Source organism: Colletotrichum gloeosporioides (genome assembly GCF_011800055.1).
Source record: "Colletotrichum gloeosporioides strain Lc1 chromosome Unknown consensus_32, whole genome shotgun sequence".
In the NCBI taxonomy this organism is placed as follows: Eukaryota; Fungi; Ascomycota; class Sordariomycetes; order Glomerellales; family Glomerellaceae; genus Colletotrichum; species Colletotrichum gloeosporioides.
The window spans coordinates 513,538-528,007 of record NW_025544677.1 but is presented as its reverse complement, the minus strand read 5'-3'; the positions used below and the strand labels follow the sequence as shown (position 1 = coordinate 528,007).

The 14,470-nt window shown below is 50.7% G+C and overlaps 7 protein-coding genes across 7 annotated transcripts; 3 read left to right on the top strand and 4 right to left on the bottom strand.

Annotated features, from left to right (window-relative positions):
• Window positions 1-211: 211 nt before the first annotated feature.
• On the bottom strand, window positions 212-1,040 carry GCG54_00007203 (uncharacterized protein; the record flags this gene model as incomplete). Its single annotated transcript, XM_045407189.1, has 3 exons — window positions 212-395; window positions 451-868; window positions 950-1,040. 3 exons carry the CDS (start codon window positions 1,038-1,040, stop codon window positions 212-214), a joined length of 693 nt encoding a protein of 230 aa, XP_045266110.1.
• A 909-nt stretch (window positions 1,041-1,949) lies between these two features.
• Window positions 1,950-3,116, bottom strand: GCG54_00007202 (uncharacterized protein; the record flags this gene model as incomplete). Its single annotated transcript, XM_045407188.1, has 3 exons — window positions 1,950-2,156; window positions 2,210-2,521; window positions 2,571-3,116. 3 exons carry the CDS (start codon window positions 3,114-3,116, stop codon window positions 1,950-1,952), a joined length of 1,065 nt encoding a protein of 354 aa, XP_045266109.1.
• A 965-nt stretch (window positions 3,117-4,081) lies between these two features.
• On the top strand, window positions 4,082-5,746 carry GCG54_00007201 (uncharacterized protein; the record flags this gene model as incomplete). The annotated part of the gene is made up of 3 exons (XM_045407187.1): window positions 4,082-4,141; window positions 4,209-4,937; window positions 4,994-5,746. The coding sequence occupies 3 exons, from the start codon at window positions 4,082-4,084 to the stop codon at window positions 5,744-5,746; spliced, it is 1,542 nt and encodes a 513-aa protein (XP_045266108.1).
• A 306-nt stretch (window positions 5,747-6,052) lies between these two features.
• On the bottom strand, window positions 6,053-6,364 carry GCG54_00007200 (uncharacterized protein; the record flags this gene model as incomplete). The annotated part of the gene is made up of 1 exon (XM_045407186.1): window positions 6,053-6,364. One exon carries the CDS (start codon window positions 6,362-6,364, stop codon window positions 6,053-6,055), a length of 312 nt encoding a protein of 103 aa, XP_045266107.1.
• Window positions 6,365-7,946: 1,582 nt separating this feature from the next.
• On the bottom strand, window positions 7,947-8,624 carry GCG54_00007199 (uncharacterized protein; the record flags this gene model as incomplete). The annotated part of the gene is made up of 4 exons (XM_045407185.1): window positions 7,947-8,023; window positions 8,074-8,129; window positions 8,197-8,354; window positions 8,412-8,624. The coding sequence occupies 4 exons, from the start codon at window positions 8,622-8,624 to the stop codon at window positions 7,947-7,949; spliced, it is 504 nt and encodes a 167-aa protein (XP_045266106.1).
• A 1,215-nt stretch (window positions 8,625-9,839) lies between these two features.
• Window positions 9,840-11,058, top strand: GCG54_00007198 (uncharacterized protein; the record flags this gene model as incomplete). The annotated part of the gene is made up of 3 exons (XM_045407184.1): window positions 9,840-10,023; window positions 10,091-10,455; window positions 10,519-11,058. 3 exons carry the CDS (start codon window positions 9,840-9,842, stop codon window positions 11,056-11,058), a joined length of 1,089 nt encoding a protein of 362 aa, XP_045266105.1.
• Window positions 11,059-12,264: 1,206 nt separating this feature from the next.
• Window positions 12,265-14,163, top strand: GCG54_00007197 (uncharacterized protein; the record flags this gene model as incomplete). Its single annotated transcript, XM_045407183.1, has 1 exon — window positions 12,265-14,163. One exon carries the CDS (start codon window positions 12,265-12,267, stop codon window positions 14,161-14,163), a length of 1,899 nt encoding a protein of 632 aa, XP_045266104.1.
• Window positions 14,164-14,470: the final 307 nt, after the last annotated feature.

Below are 14,470 nucleotides of genomic sequence, written 5' to 3'. Positions count from 1 at the left end.
CTCGAGTCGTAAAACATGTTCGCTGGTTGTCCATGCATGCGAATTGGATGGTAAAGAGCCACGAGCGTCTATAGATGCAAATCCTGGAGGAGAGGTCTGAAGCAGAACGCAAGAGGATAGTCGTCTTCAGACAGTTCAGCTTACAGGTTTTATGTCGAACTTTTCGTGCATTCAATATTTGCAGATCCCACATTCAGCCCTATTTTACCAACTATGGCTCCTCCGTTTTACCGCTAACTCCAGCTCTAAGCCATCTCAATGCAAACTGTTGAGGGTCTTTTATATCCATATCAACTTGCTTACTCGTATATCCCGGGTTTGTCCTGACGTCTAATGCAAATAGAGCATAGTTTTGGGCATTATTAATACGTCTGAGGTCTGGCAATTTGATGCATCTAAGTGTTGCTGTTTAGTTGGGATATCGGAAACACTAGGGGAGTCTTCACTTACTCTGACGGCGGGTAGGCATGATCGGTGGAAGCCAACTCATCTGTCCAATATTCGAAATCTCCAACCACACTTGTGATGTGGCTTACTTCATGCAGCAAAGCAAACCCAGCAGCAGGTAGAAGTTTTCGTTCCAGCCTCCACGTTGACATCGATTGCTCCTCTGCGTCATCTGACGCCACAGCTCCGTTATTGAAGAAGTAGGATGGACAAACGACAATGGTGTTCTTCAATTTGTTGGCAACAAGGTGGGTGCCTCGGGCGCGGCAATCATCTGTATTGCGAACTGTTCCGCAGCCGATGACTAGGGTCTCTTCTAGATCCTCAAGCTCGGCGACGTACCATGTAGCTGAAGAGCCCAACGCTTCAATGGGATCGTAGACCTCCCTCCTGATATAGTTGACTTTGTCGGTATTGCTCGCTGGTACATAAAAGTAAGGGTCAATATCCTCGTGACCGCTTCGGTTCTAAGGGGAAGACAGAGAGGAAGGGATGGATTTACCGCCAAACCATCCAATGAAGGCTGAAGTTGTTTCAGAATCATCCTCATAAAGGAAGTCATAAGCAGATTTAGCGTATCGATTCATCCACATAATGGATCTTTCAATGGCGGCAACCTGGTTGCTGTCGCAGAAAAACTGGCTGTTGCGACCTGATTCACCAGCAACAATCCCGATGTTTTGTTTTCGGCTTCTCTTACGTAGCAGTGACGGAGACTCCACAGCTGCGCAGTGTATCAGCAGACAGTAAGAAAGGAGCCATAGTAGAACGAAGTGCATTGTGGCTCTCTGCAGAATGCAACATAAGTAGGTAGAGATGAAATAAATTATGAGTGCTACGTCTGTACTCGAATTATGGTGGTGGTCTGGTTCCTACTCATATATGCGGATTTGCAATTGAAGGTCCTAATGGAAATTTCAGAATCTCATATTTTTTAAAGTTAAGACGCAATCCCATGGATGACTGAGTGGTCACTGCTGATGTTCTGGGGCAGAGGGGCTATTCGGGCGGCCCGTCCGAGAGGCGAGGAGTCTGCTAACCACTCACTACAGGAGTTTAAAAGCAAGTGAAGACATCTTCCTTAAGCTTTGCAACTTTCGAGCACCTCCATAAGAAGACCATCAATAATCTTATGTTTCATGCTTCTCTGTAGTGACCTTAATTCAGTGACTTAGGCAGCATGCCAGTTCAACCTTTCGCACGGAAATGTCCGATGAAAGCTGTCAATCCACCCGTTGAAGCTTTAACCAACAGTGGAGGAGTTCTCTATCAATAGAGTTTGAGTGATTCAATCATACTGTAGCCTCATAGGAATGGCCAGCAGAATGCAAGGACCAGGTGGGTTGGGTTAACTCAAATATATTACGACTAATAGTCCGTTCTCATGCGCCGAGTCCCGTGCTCGTATTCTGGACTCTCCACCTTTCCAGGCCGCCTTCAGGCCGAGGCCGGTCCGGACCGGATGTCGTCCAAGTCCGGATGAACCATAAAAATGTGCAGCTTCAGTGAGATGCAAGCTGTGAATTTGAGTCATCCTGGGACGGCTTATGAGGTACCTGGCCCGGCCTATCCCCTGGCTGCCACTTCTCAGAGTCTCCAATCCGGTCGGCTGTGATTCCGGCTCTTCCGGCAGGATGAAGCCCAGCTTCGAGTTGTCTCTTATAAGAAACATTGCGAAGTCTTTCAGCTTCCGCAGGTGTGAGATGCAACTGGAATAAGTCAGCTGACTGATAGTGTGACTTCAATTTACAAATACACTCACATAAATCTCGATCCCGATGGCATGAATAGCCAGGGCCAGCCAGACAGCCATCCCGAAGACCATGCCGACGGCTGCACCAGCTTCAGCAGCCGAGGTTGCGCCGGGAAGATCGGCATGAACGACTGTTTGCTGACCCGGATTCTCTCCTGAAAAGTATGAGGCACAGTCTGGGTACAGAGCCAGTGTTCTGTTCACGTTGTCTACCATGAACGCAACTTGGTCGCAAGGACGAGATACATAGTACGTTCCCATGTTGCTGATGACAGTGGCTGCGGTGATCTGAATTAGGCGAATAGTGATGATGGATCCGGCCTTGTTCGGACGTTAGCATGCGAACATTTGAAGCGTTTGCCGCACATACGTAAAACCAAGCTCGTAACATCCAGGCTCTGTGTTGCTCAATCTGAAGCTTCTTGATGTTGATAAACGCCAACATCATTGAGCCGATGAACATGATCGATAGGAGGCCGACGCCAGTTTGTGTCTCGATCCCACCTCCGAATGCGTTTCGCAAGAACATGAAGATGCCCGCTGTGCTGACGAGGGACAATAGTATGATGAGATAACCGTTGATGCGATGGAATAGCAACACCTTGTGACGAATGACTGGAACGAACTGGAAACAAGCTAGAAAGCTGGCCGGGAGGATGGCGCCGAGGTGCATCTTGATGCCGATCTGCTCGATCCGCTTTTGGTAGTAGAAACACTCCCCAGGGGCTGCACCACCGGGTCCACAGAAAATGCTGAAGTTGAGGTACTCAAAGCGGGCTAGTGTAAATCCCATGAAAGCACCGAAGAAGATGAAAAAGAGGACGAAGTTGTAGCCTTTGGCGAAACCCAGTGGATTGTAGACTTTCCGTGCTGCTGCAACGAAGCCGTTGGCTGGAGGTCGTGTTGGCTGAACCATGTTCACGATTGCTGTCAGCCGAGTCTAATTTCGTTGTTTGAATGCTTGTTCTTCTCGGAGGTGGATCCAGAGTATTAGAGATGGGATTGCGGTGTTTGAAGCTGCTGTCTTCCAAAATTTGAAAAATAGAAATCGGAAGCTCCTGGTCTTATACCTCATCATTCTACTTCATCTGCATCGTGATCGGGGTCCCGGTCGTAACAAACATAGCCTTCTGCATCCAATTCCAACGACGTCCATGGGAGATCTGCGCAGACGCGTCTCTACGGCTGGGAGGCGCTTGAACGGTTTTGGAAAGAAGATGCGCGACAACATCGTAGGCGGCATTTACCGTTGTGCCAGACAACGGAAATTGGAGATGAATTCTACCGCCAGACGCCCGTCTTGGCATCTAACTTTCAGCCTGTTCGTGCATCGCGAAGATCAGAGAGCTGGTGCAAACACCCAATCGAGTCACGGCGCGCAGAATGCTTCCCGAATGAGCCTAGAGGTGGCTTGCTTGCCAGCGGTTGAGTGGATCGCTAAGGAGGCTTGGAATCCTTCGAGCGTTTGCAGGGCTGAAAATAAGCCAATCCTTCGTCCCCAGCGACGTGGATGCGCCTTTCGTGTTCCCTGAAGTGTCGTCGTCATTGATCTCAGCGTGCATAGCTCATCGTCTAGCAGCATTCCTGACAAAACGGGGTTGCCGCATCATTCGTCGATTTCTAAGCCTCCACGACAACGTCTTGCGTCCAAGCCCGCGGCCCCGCGATTAAGGCGTGCTTGTTCCGGGACAGATCAGATGCAGCCGCTCCGCCGGGAGATAAGCCTACTTTCCAATCGCTGTCACTCCACCGATGCCCCGGAGTAGTTAAAACGGCTCTGGCGCCCACGGCCGCTCACCATTCCCAAATCAGAAGCAACCTGCGCCGGGTGATCCTCTCTGTGCAAACGCTTGCTTTCCCGTCTGGGATCTTACTCACAGGATGGTTGGAGTTCCGGGACGATCCAAGGGTTGCAACACATGTCGCAAGCGGAAGAAAGGAGTAAGTGCACCAGGACCCTTGAGCACATATCATACATGCGCCTGATCATTGACCCGGTGTACGGTAGTGCGACCTCCAGAGACCGGTATGCGGGCGGTGCCTGAAGGCTGGCATCGAGTGCGCGGGTTATGAACGGAAGCGCATCTTCGTCAATGTCACGTCCAACAACCCGAAGCCTAAAAATACAGCTCTAGTCCTTGTGGCGCCTCCCACGATCCAAGCACCCCTATTTTCGCATTCCGCTTACGAGGAAAAGATTCTTGATCTCTTTTGGGAGACATACATGCCCGATGCCCCGGCTTTCACCCCAGGAACCCCCATTGTCCGGTACTCTCATTCAGACTGGGCTGCTACAGTCCAGGATCTTTACCGAACGGATGCGGCACTGCGCCAGAGCCTGCTGGCTATTAGTCTTGGAACCATCGGCCGACGCGACAAGCAAGTATGGATGATAGATGAGGGACTCAAGTTCTACTGCCAGGCACTTGGTGAATTGAACACTGCCCTACGGCATCCTACGAGATGGAGGTCAGATGCGCTGATGGTGGCTTCAAGGATCCTCGGTCTCTACGAGGTACATGCATTCCAAACCCCCTTCTTCCTCTGCGAAAAGCCAACACTCATTCCATTTCAGCTCTTATACGGCGCAGATGATAGAGAGAGACGGGGCATCTCTCAAGCCCAGAGCTGGGAAGGTCATGCAATGGGAGAAATGGCCCTAGTCGTGCAGCGAACACCACAGAGCCATGTCGACGGCCACGCGCACCAGCTTTTCTGCTCTGGGCGGGTTCATCTTGTAACACTCCTCATTAACTCTTCTTGTGGTTTCTTTCATTCTAACGCATTACTAAGACAATTACACACATCAAGCGGCGGCAAAGATGTCCTTTGAGCCATCCTATCTGGAAGACAGTACCCTGGAAGCATCATACAAAGTCTTCCAAAGACGCACTAGTAGACATCTTTGTTGATATTCCGGGAATACTCGAAGATCTCGATCAACTGCGTGATTGTGAGCCAGGGATCGAGAAAGAGGCAAAACGGAGTAGACTGGTGAATGAGTGCTGGCGCATCGACAGAGAACTTACACGATGGCTTGACAACATGGGCCCGACAGAAGAGCTGGAAGACCTCGAAAGAAGAGGTGTCGAAAATCCCACCATGTGTGACGTCGTCATAACATCGATCATGACCTTGTTTTGGACGACTTCCATTTTGGCCTACAGCGCTCTTCGCCTTGCTCTTGGCCCGAGGCCTGACACTGAGCTGCCGGAGCGAACCAACCCTAGGGTTTTCTGTACCAAGATCGCCAACATCGTCGATGTCTTCTTCCATCCAAATGCAGGGACCTTCGGAATTTCATCTGCGCCTTTGCCGATCGGCATGGCGCTGGTATACCTGAACTCGACTGAGGAGGGGTTCAACTCAGAGGATAAACGGAAGCTTGTCAGTCTCTTCGGCATGCGGGCTAATAACGGGATTGGAATTGGAAAGTTCTTGATCAGTACCCAAAGCGACGGCATCGTGCCGAGGGGCGCAGTCCAGTATCCCAAGTGCGAAGCTATCAAGGCCAAGGCAAAGAGGTGGATGGGTGCTGTAGGGTAGTCAGACCGTTCGGCTATGAAGTATTCCCTGTGGTCAAGCTACCTATCTTTATTGGATACTCAAAGTATCTAATAACTCCTTAGGATAAAATAGATATCTATTACATCCAGTACACCCAATACTTCTGTTCGTGCTATTTCCAAAGTCGCATAACTTATAATAGTTCTTTCGTTCCAGAGCCTAGTTATACTCGTCGCCGTTTACACGTATCCTGTGTCGCCACGGTAAAACGGAGTTGTTGCAACCGTCGTGCTCAATGGGTCGTCACACTAGGGTTCCTCCTCTTCACGAGGTTTTCCGAGCAATCTAGGGATAGTAGCAGCCCCAGTCGTACTTCTTCTTGCCCTGGGGGTCAGCGTAGGCGTTGCCGCCGTATCTCCCAGCGCAAAAGGCACCGACGTCTAGGTTCCTTCGATCGTTGCCGTTCGTGCAGTACCAGTCGTAGGCACTGTTGGCATCATTGTCTCCTTTGTCGTTTTGAGCATGAAACGCTACACCCCACTGGCTAGTGCATGCGGCGTTCATGTCAACGCCGCCGGCCCAAGTGCGGGCGGACACGGGGGCCGCGAGCATAGCGAGGCTGGTGACGACGCCAATGATGGTGTGGCAAGCGAACATGTTGGATGGTTTGGATTTGTGCTGTTGAGTGTTAGATATGACGGCATCAGTATCTGTTTGCAAAAGGTCTTACGTACAAGACGTTGCGGAAGCAGAGTCTTAGAGAGACAATTTGTGAGTAGAGGTGGTTGAAAAGACCTGTGAGTGTGTTGGTGAGTGATAAGAGAGACTGAGAACCTAGGAACCTAAGGCCGTATTTATAGATGAATCCTCAACTGCAGGACCTGTCTGCCATAGTGTACAGAAGGCATGATATGAACTCCAAATGGACATTTCGAGTCTGACCAGTCTCCTTCGAGACTGCGGAACACGAGGTTTTACAAGGCATACAGTCTCTGCCAGGCATTGCAGTTGCCTATTATGCCCTAAACGGGCTCACCCACATGCATGGTTATTGGATCGGAGACGATACTGATTCCTTATTTCCCGCCTTGGAGTCAGATTGACATGCAAGTGGGTAAATATTACCTGCATTATGCTTAGAGGGTGTAGTTTGGTAGTTGCCTTGCTCTGTTAGGGCGAGGCTACGGCTTAGAAGACAGCTGCCTACGGCCTGATCTGGGAACTGAAAGTTGCAATTCATGTCCGGGTAGCTTTTCACAACATACTAGATATTTGTTGCTTATTACAAAAGGTTCATTTGGATTTTCTTGAAGCTTTGAGCGTTTATCAACTATAGAACACTGACATCAATACCTACAATATGTTTGACAGATCTTTAGGCATCAACGAGTCGACTCCAAGTGCCTACAACGTCGAAGTCATATCTTTGGGCAGCGCCTCGAGCACCTTAGCTAATCGATGCCACTTCTCCTTGCTCTATGTCGACAGTAAAGTTAACAAAGTAATACTCCATTTTGATATTTATTGCCTCATTGGAGCCCATGACGCTTTTTTTTTTTTTTTTGCTTCCTCCCACGAGGCTCTCAGAAATCTTTGTCGACTCAGTGGCACAGAACACAGTCAGCGCTAGCAAGTACTCCACCGTAAGCAAGAGGGGCGTAATAAAGTCGCAGTGTTTCCAGACAAACAAACCACAAGCAGCATTACAGTAGTGCATTGTCTGGGTCTGTGACAACAATTCATTGACGATTTGCAACCGCTTCACTGGAATGGATGGAGTGCTCGCTGCGCCGCTTGCGGAATTGTTCCAACCTGCTCAGCATGTACACGTCTCAGTAGTCCCATGGCTTGCGCTAATACGAGGAACTTCTCGGACACCAGGCATAACGCTGCAGGGGATACCACTTTTCTGGAGACACGGAGAATATGCGGATGACCGCGGAACAATGCATTGGCGAGAGAGCTCACTGGATTTAGGTAGCCTACATGATGGGCCAGCTATACATCTGCCCGGCTGCTCCAGAACGCGTCATGCCAGTCAATTGCTTCATTGTCTACTTGTCTCCGTCCAGAACGGGTCTAATGCGATCAATCAACATCCGGTGCCAGACAATCCATATTTACTCAAGTGATCTCGAGGTTGGTAAGCTCGCCAAAAGCAACTGACTTGAGAACACATTGGTTTGGCCATTCAGAAGGTGTATTCACAACTGAATTCCGTGTTAGTCTGTGTCCACACTCACGTCATTTTCATTACGTACATCCAGTATTCGTGGGCATTCAGGCCTTCTTTGCTGGTGCCGTGCTTGCAATTGCCTTGAAAACAATTAATGGTATCGACTTTCATTCAGGTCGTTGAGCCTTACCAGCTTCCCATGCGTTGATCGTCTGTCCCTGAACAGTGAACTGCGGGTTGCAGACACTAATGAATGTCAGTGTGTACTGTGTCTGTGGCAGGACGCCAGGCGACAGCCATCCGCGTTACACACCTTCCAAATGTACCACATAAGTAGTTGGTCCACTTGACTTTGAAATCACCCAGCTGGCCATCGTGACCAGAAAGTTCTTGGCCAACGGAGCACGGCGCCGAGTCTTTGCGAGACAACGTCACATCCGGGTTGTATCGGGAGTGATCGGAGTTTGTGATCTACCCCATGTGTCAGTCTCTTCCATCCAGACCTGCATTATGGAATCCTAGACGAACAAGAAGATTACAAGTCGCCTTGTTCACGGGTCCTGGCAGGACGCCCACGGTTGGCCCTCCGAGACCGACCGAGACCCCAGTGTGGACTTCAAGCCAAGCAGAATTAGCTCGCTGCACAATGTTCGCAGAGACCCCGTTGTTTCTCTGGGGAGTGACTGCAGGGAATGCTACTGCGCCCAAAGGCAGAGTCCAAAAGAGAAAGTTGGCATGCATGTTGAAAAAGCAGGATGGGGATGGTATGAAATAAACTGGAATTGAGGCTGGCTTTGCCTGTTTGGTTCTACATCGTGATGTTCAATGCAGGTTTAATAGTCCATGAGAATGACAGTTCACTGAAGCCGACTCCAGCCTCGATGTCAGTATCTCTACACAGCTCAAGACCTACTGTATACACGAAACTTCAAATTTCTGCCTGAAGCTTGAATGTCGCCTCGACGGACTGCCCGAATGGTCGACGAAATACATGAGACAAAAGGGGCAGTTGATAGGCATGTTTGTACCCCTGGTTTTTACACTTCGCAATGACAGCGGAGAATACGACTGTGCGTGCTTGGATCGTGGCTGTTCCATTGTTTCTCACAAATCCTCGTGCTATTTCCCGTCCTGTGATCGTCGACGTCTTCTTTATCTGAAGCATGTATCCCCTGGTCGCTGAGTCCGGAAGGTCCGACATGCCCAGTGACAGCTCATGAGCTTCCCTTCATGTCAATTACCGCCCATGCTTAAACGGCTGTACTAGCTCATTCGGCTGGGAAGGGTTTCAAGAGTCCAGACCACTCATGTAAGGACGCATTGTTACCCCAACGTGGGGCAGGCAACAGTTGATCGCCAGACAGGGGAGTATCGATATGACTCGTAGCATCGCGCCAATGTTGCACAGCTCCCTACAGCAGTTGAGCATCGTATTCGTCGCCACAAAAAGGCCGAACTGATCCCATGTGAAGCACCGGTTTTATACATTACCGACAATTGTGGTGTGCAGGCCTCCTATCCCATCGGCTGCCACGACATGCCAGAAAGCCCCCTTAGGCAGAGTAAAGCCAATCACCTTACGCCGAGAAACACGAAGTACATTCAAATTACACCCGAATACTCTGTATGCACGTAGAGACATGTGGGTAGATTGTCCTGGCGTCAGGTGGCAGCCGATGAGACATTCCCTGCTAGTTTGAAGCCAACCCTGTTGGCAGACTCAGCTGGCGCTTTCGGTCAAGAGATGGTTCTTTGAGCGGGACTACATAATTCCATTTCGCAGAAGCTACAGCGATCTCTCATTCTGCTAGCAGTGTGCGATCAATAGATCCAAAACATTGCTTTGTGGTTCTTGATTATCATGATATTTAAAAGTTAACTACAAACTCCTTTCGTTCAGATTCCCAGGTTGTCCCAAGCCTCATCACTCGCCTGCTCTAGTACATGTATCTTACCATGAAGCCGTACAGATACTTTGCCGCCTTGCTTGGCCTATCTCTCTCTGCGACGTGTCAGGCAGCCAAATCGTTTTCGGCTTCGAATCTCTACTATGCTGCTGGCTTAAACACCCAGCAGCAGACATTCCTGTTCGAAGGTCTCCAGAGCGCCGGTATCAAGGTTCTGCGCGTTTGGCTTGATGGTAGCTATACCCTGTAATCTTCCAGAGCTCCAGGCTTTTTCTGTTTGCTAACTACTCATCGAAACAGGCCAGTCCGAAAGCCAGAAGGGCAGCAACATTGACACTTTCAACCCTCTCCAAGGGGACAGTCCTGACGCCTGGGACGAAACAGTGCTCAGCCGACTTGACAGCTTCATGAACCGCGCCCATGGCTATGGTATCAAACTTCTGATCTCCATTCACAGCTACAATGCACTTGAAGGAAATCGTGACTTTTATGGGAAGTGGTATGGCATAGGAGACTTTTACACCAACAACGACGCCATTGCCTACTTCAAAACCCGTATCACACGCGTCCTTGGTCACGTCAACCCTAACAACGGCAAGACATGGGCCCAGAGCTCTGAGTACATCTTTGCGTTTGAGGCGCAGAATGAGGCCATGCACCCCCAGGTAACTACAGACTCCGATCGCCGCCCAGATACTTGACTCAACTGACACTCTCTTCCACCACAGGGCAATCCGACAGCTTTAGCATCGTGGCAGTGCACTATGGCCCAGTCGATCAAGGACAACCTCAAAGGAAACTCCGATATCCTAGTTACAACTGGAGGCGGTGCCTACGTCGACAATTCTCTTCTGGATCCCTACTTCAGCTGCGCCGCTTTAGACGTCCTTGCCATCCACGCATACGGTGTTGACGATTTCGCCACGTCAAAGCTTCAACCGTATGTCACCAAGGCCCAGAATGCCGGAAAGAAGCTCATCATGCAAGAATGGGGCGCTTGCTACACTGATGCTCCCAACCACGACTGCAACGGCGGAAGTCCGCTCGGCACTAGCAACAGAGACTCGAACATTCGCAACTGGGCTGCCAGTATTGACGCTGCAGGGATCCCATGGTTCTACTGGCAAATCCTTCCCAATGCCGACCCCCACCATGATTGGGATTACGAGGTGGGGATCAGCGATGTGAATTGGGATGCAGTCAAGACAGCTGGGCTTGCCGCTGGTCAGGCTGAATCTGCCTTTGACTTTGATCGCTATCTGTTGTAGGAAACCAAATTTATGGGGCGGCTTGAGGCAGCGAACACCGCAAACTGGAATTGCCAGGGAAGGTTCATGGCATAGGACATGCGACAAGCTGAAAGACGCAATCATCCCTGGTGTGATCCCTGCGTAGAAAAGCTGTCCGGGGTGCGTCACACTAGGGCAATCTAGAGCAGGCAGCAATTTTACACTTGTAGGGTTGGACTTGGTTTCTGTGACTCCACAACACAGCCCACAACCTCAGCATCTTATTGCGTAAATCTCACGGCCTCACCCACAGCAACGAGGTAGTATCCTCGTCTGCTGCAATCGCCCTGATGGTCTAGCGGTATGATTCTCCCTTAGGGATTTGGTTTCACCAGAATCCATATCTGGGAGAGGTCCCAGGTTCGATCCCTGGTTAGGGCCCTTCACTTTTGCAGATTTCTGTGCCTATTTTTGCTGGTGTTGAACATCAACCGGCTGCTGTTTCACATCACACCTCCAAGCAACTTACTGCCGAATGAGGTGGAAACACAACCAGCATAATGAAGTTGGTGAACTTCTAGCCTTGGGTGGCAATCTTCTATGGCTGTTGTAAGCAGCCACTGTCGTGCAACAGCAGATTGATGCACATGTGAGCTGACGATGGCGATCTCTCCCGAGCATTTGCTAAAGTTGAGCCTCCGAACTTCTCGGCGTAAGCCTTGACGATCCGAAGGTATCAAATCACCAGACTCAGCTTGAAAACCGCTCCAACTCAGGTCGCCGCCGCGCCAACCGTCAGATCTGCAGTGTTGCAACTTAATTTCTCAAACGAAGCAAAGGCGTCTGACGCGGTGGCTAACAGATGGCGAAACAAAGGCATTGTGGCTGGCCCTAGGGGCTGGCCAGCTAACCGCACCACGATATGCTTGTTCGCACCACAAGGCAAGAGCTGGTCCAATTACAACAGATAGCGGGCGGCCCGTTGCACTAAATCTCAGCCCAACGACGATCGTGCCCGCTCGAGTGCGAGAAGGATCAGAAGGCAGCAAAATTAGTGACAGAGCTTGCAGGGGATTGGAAGCGCTGGGCTGAGCCGTTTCCGTGTCCGTGTCCGTGTTGGGGGCTGGATCACACAAAACCGCTGCATCCCTTCGGACGTGGGAGTGCTCGCGTGCTCAAAGCTTTCGGATTCAATTTTCTGAAGCCTTCGCCACCTGAGGGGGGATTCATGACAATTTGTTCATCATGACTTCCAGGGTCGAGTACAGTTCTCTTCGAAGAGACGTCTCCGACGAAGACCGGAACTCGGCCGAGAAGCCGTCTGCAGCATCATCAAGCGGCCCGTCTCAACACGATGGGCAGCACCAGTACCCGTACACTGGCTCAACAGCAGACCGCATGTTTTCATTCAAGGATTTCAAGTTCTTGAAGATCTACATTGTTTGCATCTCGGTTTACGTCGCCGCTGCTATTGCAGCCGTCGTCTGGACTTACCAGGGCCCCGAGGTCAACGGCGGATATACCCGAAGTCGAGTCTTCCGAACACCGGACGAGTTGAAGGTCAACCAGCTCTACTCCGGCTTGGCCCTCTCCGCCCTACTCGCACCGGCAGGCATGCTGGTTCAATGGATCATGCACGACTTCCGGCATCTACGCCTTTTCGCACTTACAGCTCAGAGGCCCGTGTCTCTAGCTGACCTCGACAAGATTGGCGACGACTCGAGCGCATGGACTTTGAGGATTCTGGGAAAGTACTCGTGGTGGTATGTGGTGATGCAAGCCGCGCTCATCGTCATCCGAACCAGCATTGTTCCTGTGGGCACCCTGATGCTCACGACTGGGGTTTTCGTTGAGAATAGACCCGGATTCGATGTTATTGGGCTGCCGATCCTACCTTCCGACGATTCGAGCGTACGACGACTTGCCAATGCGATGGGGTGGGATGGGAACGGGACATTCTCTCAAACATTAAACGACAACGACAATTTCTTGGCCCAAACCGTGTACACCTTTGTTGGAAATATTGTCAGCCAGAGCGCGCTGGTGGACGTTTTTTCTGGTGTTATCGGCCCCATTCCCACGCACAATCTCACCTTCAACTCCAATACAACCTACAACGGACTTCTGTTGTACCACTGGGACGCCAACTGCGAGGCTGCCCTTGATGTGCCGTACACAACATCTTTGAATGGCTCAAACGCAACCTACACCTTTACGATGCCAGACTCAAGTACACAGTCCATCGACGTAAGTGTCCAGAAGAGGGAGTCCCAGTCTCTTCGTCTTTGGAACAGCAGGGCAAACACCTCCATCAACGGGGTTCCGATCAGCGGTACAACCTACTTTATATCAGCTGGACCTTCTTCAGCTCTCAACAGCAAGGCCCTTACAGAAAACAACGACACTAGCTTGACGCAGACAAAAGAGGGCCACTGGATTTCTCGGTCTAGATGCACGCCAGAGTTCAGATGGGAGGTTGGATCTTGTGTCTTCAACGGCACGCTCATGACGAATTGCGAGGGCAAACCCAACACCAACACAACGGCCCTAGACACCGCCGCGCTCGACAAGCTTGCAGACTACATGACGGCCATCCCGTGGTGGATCTCAAACGAGCGGCTTCAAATCATCGACAAGACGATTGATACGCTGTACGCCATTCCCACAGCCCAGGACTGGGGTCATTTCTTCGGCAACATTGCTCAGTCAATTGCCGCGATTTCAACAGCAGGATACTTTGGCACTGCAACGGTGCCGGTGGTGACTGCTGTCTCGGAAGATGTGTACATCATGCGGACAATAGTCTTGTGGGTCGTGTTGGCTATGCTGTCTGCTGTTCTCATCTTCAGCTGCTTGGATGTCTACCGGAGCAAGTCTCGGGGCTTGCCGTTTCGTGCTGCAACTTTCTTGGCAATCGCGAATGCTGTTAGGGGGCCGTGGTGGGATCAGGAGCTGCATGGGAGTTGCGCTGCCCCCGAGGTGGCGATGCAAAAGCGCAGTTCATCGTCCGTCAGATTCGGTGTTGATGTGAATAATCCGTATCACATTGGTCTATTGCCGAGTGTTTTGCCTATTCAAAGGGGAACGCCATACTTTGGTGTAAGAAACAGCAGAGAAGATGGGGACGAATGGGGGCCTCCATAGTAACAAACAGGTTCTTACCATAGGCTTGAATTCAGCAATTCGTCGTTTGAAAACTCGGTTTTCACAATCAAGTAGCGCAGAATCGGTTTTTGACCGTTGTTGAGGTTCGAGATTCGGCGTTTATAGTCATGGCGTGTAGACTTTGGTGTTTCCCCAGTGTTTCCCCACGCCAGCATCGTCACGCCTTAATCTTGCGCCCTTGGACTGCGCCCTAGAACGTTTCTCCGACGGATAGATTCGTGCGACTCATTGGTGAGATGACAACTGATCTGGTGGCTTGATTCATAAGATGATGTCATCAAGTGGC